This window comes from Triticum aestivum, chromosome 7D (assembly GCF_018294505.1).
Source record: "Triticum aestivum cultivar Chinese Spring chromosome 7D, IWGSC CS RefSeq v2.1, whole genome shotgun sequence".
In the NCBI taxonomy this organism is placed as follows: domain Eukaryota; kingdom Viridiplantae; phylum Streptophyta; class Magnoliopsida; order Poales; family Poaceae; genus Triticum; species Triticum aestivum.
In genome coordinates, this window is record NC_057814.1 from 227,799,553 (window position 1) to 227,806,439 (window position 6,887).

At 43.6% G+C, this 6,887-nt stretch overlaps 1 protein-coding gene across 2 annotated transcripts; it reads right to left on the reverse strand.

Annotated features, from left to right (window-relative positions):
* Positions 1-2,043: 2,043 nt before the first annotated feature.
* On the reverse strand, positions 2,044-6,226 carry LOC123168689 (uncharacterized). 2 transcript variants are annotated; one of them, XM_044586558.1, is made up of 6 exons: positions 6,083-6,226; positions 3,720-4,043; positions 3,092-3,263; positions 2,815-3,007; positions 2,430-2,578; positions 2,044-2,352 (listed from the first exon to the last, which is right to left on the reverse strand). In XM_044586558.1, the coding sequence occupies exons 1-6, from the start codon at positions 6,130-6,132 to the stop codon at positions 2,305-2,307; spliced, it is 936 nt and encodes a 311-aa protein (XP_044442493.1). In that variant the 5' UTR covers positions 6,133-6,226; the 3' UTR covers positions 2,044-2,304. The 2 variants fall into 2 exon arrangements, with proteins under 2 accessions (XP_044442493.1, XP_044442492.1); XM_044586557.1 differs by lacking the exon at positions 6,083-6,226 and adding an exon at positions 4,436-4,829.
* Between the last annotated feature and the right edge of the window lie 661 nt (positions 6,227-6,887).

Below are 6,887 nucleotides of genomic sequence, written 5' to 3' on the forward strand. Positions count from 1 at the left end.
TTTAGTTTTCATTCAACGAGGTTTTGGAAGTTCTTGAAAACTTGAAACACATCAGATCGCTTCTTAAGGAGATAGATCCACGTAAATTTGCTATAGTCATCAATAAAGCTTACATAATATGAATATCTACCAACTAAAGTAGGAGTTGGCCCCCAAACATATGAAAATACAAGTTGTAAGGGTGCAGTAAAAATGATGGTAGAAACATGATATGGTAACTAATGACTTTTAGCTTGCTCGCATGGATCACAAACTGACTTGATGCTAAACTCATGGGAGTGGGGAAGTTTATTTTTTCTAAGAACATACTTAACAATAACTAATGAGGGTTGCCTAATCTACTATTCCACTTTGTTGACGAGAGCTTGATGGCGACAAAGGCTTGTTTATTCAACAACGATGACGAAGATATGAATAGGTAGAGGCTTCCCACACATACTTGCCCCTAAGAAGTTTTCTCCTCGTGTCCAAGTCCTTAACCAAAAAGAAATAGGGATGAGACTCAATGAGAACATGATTATCAAGAGTAAACCAATGAATAGAGACAATATTTTTTGATGTTTCTGGCACATGTAGGATTTTATTTAGATGAAAAGTTTTCATGGGGGTTTTGACAATTGAACGACCAACATGAGTAATTTTCATAACAGAGCTGCTTGTGGTGTGCACTTGGTCATCGTCGTGGTACTTGTCTCTGGTCGTCAACTTGTCTAGCTCATTCGTGATGTGATTTTTGGTGCCAGCATCCGCGTACCAATTGGTGTCGATGCCATAGGAGTCAGTGAGAGCATTGGCTCCCTTCTCCACATACTCATCTTCATAGTAGCGATGCCAACATTAACGGGCACCCTTTGCACGGTGTTTGAAGCGGATTTGACATTCATGCACATCACGAGATGGTTGTTGACACTGCTGTTGTTGTGGACGTCCTCGATAGCGGTCACCGCCGTTACCAGTAGAGGGAGAGAGGCACCTTCCCTAGCCGCGACCCTGGTTTTGTGCTAGTCGCGGTGTCTGTACACCGCATTGGCAGAAGAGTTGAAGCCGCCTTCAGCCCCATCGCCCAGCATCTCCATCCGCTAGTCGAAGGTAGCGATCGGGGCAAAGAGTTCATCGATGGTGATGGAGGACTTGACAGCGCCGATTGATGCCATGACGGGGCCGTAGTTGCGGCCAAGTATGGTGAGCACATAGTCCACCATCTCGCGATCAGAGACCAGATGGCCTACTGCCGTGAGCTCATCTCCAAGGCTCTTCATCTTGGCAATGTAGGAGGTGTTGCGCATGGTGCCTTTCTTCATGGTTGCGATGGAAATTCTCAAATTTATGATTCAAGATTGGGACTACGAGGCAAAGAGTGTGATGATAGCAGTCCATAGATCGAAGGTGTTTTCCTTACCAGTCACTTGCGCAAGGATCTCCTTTGAGAGAGAGTTTACCAAATAGCTGAGGAATTGTTGGTTCTTCGACAGCCATGGTGAATACAACGAGCTTGGAACCACGGTCATGGTTGTCCGACTGCTGCTGCTGCTCCACTGTTGTCGGGAGCACGGCTTCGATGGGAAGAGATGGCTTTGTAGCCATGTGATAGAGGGAGGGAGGGAGGGAGGGAGGGAGATAAACATGTAGTTGAGATTACATAACAATAGTTAACAGTTTTGTAACAAACCCAAGGTTAAGTGGAATAGAAGTTGTTCCTTCTAAAGAAACATATAACATCACAATGTTAAGTGGAATACAAGTCGTTCCTTCTAAAAAACAGTGTCTAGCACTGTTGAAGATGTTAACGATGATCTGCACAATCCTTACACAGTCCTCTATCTGAATCAAGCATGAAGATTTTGCGATGGGCAATTAATATACTGCCAGTGATCCGATTAAAGTTTTAGCGCTCGTTCTTTGCCGTGAAACTCATGGCGACACTTGTTAGAAAGGATAGCAAACAATTATAAGGAACGAAAAGCAAAATATTATCTTGACGATGGTCATTCTAGTATGTCTGACAGAGCGAGATAACAACTGCAGCATGGAACAACAAAAGGATAATAACCAGATGCCATAATCCATACTCCCTCAATGCTAGATAGACCCGTTTGAGCGTCAACTAATTCCGGACGGAGGAAGTACTTGATAAATAACTTCTACAGGAGTGAGGGTAACAACAAAGGAGCACTAAGCTGTGCCAAGTAAACACAACTCCAACAACTACCACGATAATACACACCACAAACAATAAAAATATTTGCTTATTCCCACCACTACTCCAACAGCTAGCTCGATAAAAATGTGATAAATAAATTCTAATCATCGTATACCATAGATGTATCTCAGCCTAGCTTCCTCAGCTGCCACCTGTAATAAACAGAAAGATAATAAGACGACATCCAAGTGACCACTGGTTTTACTAAGATCAAAGTTTTAGTATGTACATCTTCCTTAGAGCCTGTCCACGTGTTAGGACGGCTTCTGCGCCCACCAAATGGCAAATGTACGTTCAAGTGACCACCAGAGTATGCATCGGCCTTGCCAGGGTGCTTCATATCAATAATTCCATGATTTATGCAACCATAGCAGTGGCCTTCATTAAAAAAGATCAAAACAGACAACTGTCATACCTCCATCATATCATTGGGTGAGGGTAAAACTTCTCAAGATGCAAGTTAAGACAACAATGAATTTTGCTTTCTGAATTTGAACAAGAGTGGAAAAGGACAGGATGCACAATTTTGCCTGTTGTTGAACAGATAGAAAGACAAGATCCATATGCAACCTTGTACTGAATAGCCAGTCTTTCTGGCTTCTGTCGATACTTACCATTTTCATTGGATTCAATCTTGCAGAAACAGTTGGCCACCAATGCATTGTCTTTCCCCTTTGTCACTTCAGCAAAGAAAAGATCCTCAGTTCCATCTTTAGTCTTTGTAGTGAAATTGAAATGCTTGTACCACTTATAGTCTTCATAAATTGTTTGATAGTGCAAGAAATCCTTGAATTCATACGCAAGATCCTAAAAGAATGGGGTGGATCAGCAATCATTACATTTAAGGAAACAGGACATAACGATAAGAGAGAGCGAGCGAGAGAGAGATACCCCAACAAGATTGCGATCCTCATTATACTTGTCCAGTAAAGCTTGAAGCATTAAACTCATTTGCTCACGGGTATACTCCACTACGTGCTCATCTGAACATTTCCTTGTTCTGCCATCAGGCCAGTAAAGAGCCTTCTTTATAATGATTTCATCCCCAGCTTGCTCGTTCCACCTACAAGTGTATCATTAGGTTCTGGAAAAAGTATTTACTTGTTATAGTTAAAAGATACGCATCTTCATTTTCAGATCCTAATCACTAGTCTTTTGTGACAAAGGAAGCACCGCTGGATGGGTGTCCCAAGCTAAAAGCTAACTAATTGTACAAGATACAATTCAGATGATAGTATACCTACAATAAAAAAGCGGCAGCTTGAACATGTACTTTATTAATTTTGAGCTGTGCTTGCGAATTATGCTCTAGTTCAAACTGTTGAGTTAATTTAAGGTATTCCACAACAGGAACTTGAAGAGAAGACCAAATGTAGGGTAGCATTTCTATGATCAACTTGACAGCTCTTATATGGTCTTATCACAGGGGAAATAATAAAACTAATCAAGTGCAGATGCAAGTGTGCAAACAGGAAGAAACTGAGAAGGAGAAGACATGGAAGAAATTGAGAAACCATACAGTGTTTTATGCCGCTTGTCATGAAGATAGCGCTCAATAGCCTTTTCAACTTCCTGTAAGCTCTTGAATGGTCCACCAAGATGAGGATATGTGTGGAAAGATCCTGAACGATCGATCCTGATGTAAATACTAAAATACCAATCAGGAGGTCTGTTGACATAAATGGTTGGCTTTGGTGGCGGGGTCTCAGCTACAGCCTGTGGGGAGGCTGAGGAAGTGGCAGTGTCCTTGAATGTTGTAGCGCCGAGCAATTTGGTCAAGTACGAGACAGACGGTTGAGGCTGCGTCGGTGCGGATGAAGGCCCAGCCACATGATCCTGGCACCTGAATTAAGTAAATCGATGAGTAGAAGTTTCTTCTTCTGTTTTATAAAGAAGACTAAGAAAAACAGAGCCGCAGAGTGCGGAACATTGCAAGAGCAGCATTGTATTCTTATGGTGACTAGAAGTAATAGCGATTCAGATAGGCATAGGAGCCGAGTGAACTTCATATCTTCATCATCATCATCACCGTGCAATGGACAAGGCTTGACAGAAGAATGATGTTTGTTTTTTGCTGATTTCTGTACAAGTTGATAATTTTAATTTGTTGTTGCAACCATCAGACAAAGTAAATTAGATCCACCTCCCTAGCTAGGCAAACGGTAAACTAGATTTCTATCCACGCCCTGTGCTGATTAGATGATATAAACATAAAACGAAAGATAGCGCGCATACGGGTTGGGGGCGCGGCAGGGGACATAAAGTTGGGCGGGGACGGCGCTGCCCCGCGAGGAGCCAGACGGCTGGGCGGAGGTGGTGTCGGGGCAGGAGCAGGGGCCGCCGCCGCCGCCGCCACGCCCATCGCGAGACAGGCAGGTTCGGCAGTAGGGCCGGGAGGAGTCCGCCGCAGCACGGGCCTGAGCCGCCGCCGCAGCATGGGCCTGAGCCGCTGCTGCCGCCGCCAACGCGACTGAGCGATCCTCCTCATGTGTCCTGGGATTCGGCACTTCGCCTCCGCGTTTGCTTTTGCGTCGTCCTCCCATCAACGACGAGCTAAGGGTTTCCTTTTCCTCACGGAGAAGGGAGGAGGGGAGGAGGGGAAAAGAAGGGTCTTTGGGGTTTTTTTTTTCGAGACAATCCACGAAGCTTTTTATTCAACTGTGACAACGTTTACAGGGACGAACTGAAGTTCACCAGGGTTGCCCAACTAAACATGGCGGCCAGTCCCCAGTTTCAAAACATGGTTCGCTAGATTGTGAGCCTCGACATTTGAGCTCCTAAATTCATGCAAAAAAAATGCATAACTGAAAACTACGAAAGTATTCAACGATCTCATGTATAATAGCCCCATAGCTAGGGCTACTCTTTTGCTTGATATCCTCCACAACGCCTTTGCAGTCAGTTGCAACGTGTATCACCTGTAGATGGAGATCTTCTGATAGTGTCATTGCTTTCCGGACTGCCAACGCCTCGAGAGTAGCTGGATCAGATATACCATTGAACACGATAGCCAGAGTAGTTTTCTTTTTTCCTTCTTTCTACGGGCATGTACAATGATTCTATCTTAGCAATGCCACATAGAATAAATGATGAGGTGGAGGAAAGAGAAATCATAAGAAAAACTTGTCTTATCTTATTTAAGAGAAGACAAGAGATGATCTCTTAGCACAATATATCTCAACCACATTTTTAGAAATAGCTAGTTATTGGAGATAAGGCTAAGAGATAACCCATTGTAGACATTTTTTTTGCCATCTCTAAATTACATGCAAAATTTAAGATAAGACTATCTTATCAACCATTGTACATGCCCTACTAGTAAGATAATAAGATGGAAGCGCGGGGTACGTAATTAGCGCTCACCTTCTTTTCGCGTCAAGATGTTTTTTTTTCGAAATTAATACTCCAAAATTTCGGGTCAACGTGTTTTTTCTTTTGGAAATTTCAAGTACCAAAATAGTTACTTCCAAATCCGAATGAAAATCAAGCAATTATTGTATTGCTTGAGTCTCGTGGGCATATATATAGGGGTACATGATCAATCTGAAGTACAGTACAAGGTAGAGTGCTATACTATGTTTTCTAACTAATTGTGATGATACTCAACAGATTCGAATAAATTGATGCAATCTGTGTACAATGTATATAGGTTCTATCTCTCTCAGCTTGTATATAGCATGTACATTGTATATAGATTGCCTCAATTAATTCAGAGTACTAAAATCATCTTAATCTTCTTTACTACTCCCTCCTTTCACAAATATACAAATAAGAATATGTCGGCGGAAGAAAAAAAACATTACTCCGTAGCAACACCTATAGGAACAAGAGTATTAAAGAATTTTAAGGGGTTGAGACTTGAGAGAGACAGATGGCACTTACGTATGTAGATTATTCCCAATTGCCATTGCTGCTAGACCCGGATTATCCATCAACCTTCTTCTCGATTGGGTCTGATCTTCTCGATCTACACTAGTCGACGAGATGAAGACTATACTGTGTGGCCCTGGATTCGTCTCACAAATTATCTTCATGATCTCCCCCTATAATCTATTTATACCGGCAAGGCAAAGCATCCATTGTCTCGGAGTCGTATTTCTAGCTGTACCGGACACCGACCCAAACATCTTCTCCCTTTCTTAAAAAGTTTCCGAGTCAAAACAAATTGTGCTGGAAACTACCCAATCGCTGCAATTTCCGAGATGCATTCATTATCTCGTCGTGCCTTGCCGTTTTGGAGATACATTCATTAATAAACCTTGTGTGAAAATTCAAAATAAATAAATAAACCTTGTGTGACTGTTGCACGCGTTTCTATCATCTGCTCATTCATGTCAGCTAGAGCATCTTCACTCCCCCCCAACAGGCTCTCCAGGCCTCTTTTTTGTCGCCGGCTCGAAAAAAGTGGTCCAATCACATCCCAGGAGCCCAAATTTCGTCGGTTAGGGCCGAAATTGACGGCGGCGGACCCAGGCCGAACTCGGCGCACTGGGGGCGCCCGGGGCGGCGGGGGGAACGAATTTGGCGCAAAAACTGCTGGACCCGCTGAGCCAGCGACTAGACGACGCCGGGGACCTTCGTCGTCCTCATCGCCTTGGTTCCAGCGGGAATCAATGCGAAGGCTACCGCCGGTCAGCCCTCCATTGATTCACGGGCGTCCTGCCCCCTCCCGCCACGCGTCCGCATT

What these genes read in the sequence shown, in the direction of transcription:
- LOC123168689 (XM_044586557.1), bottom strand. Translation starts at nt 4,743, where the DNA reads ATGGGAGGACGACGCAAAAGCAAACGCGGAGGCGAAGTGCCGAATCCC. An exon ending in AGGATCGCAATCTTGTTGGG is followed by an intron (nt 3,008 to 3,091) that starts GTATCTCTCTCT and finishes CCATTCTTTTAG; the next exon opens with GATCTTGCGTATGAATTCAA. An exon ending in GATTGAATCCAATGAAAATG is followed by an intron (nt 2,579 to 2,814) that starts GTAAGTATCGAC and finishes TTTTTAATGAAG; the next exon opens with GCCACTGCTATGGTTGCATA.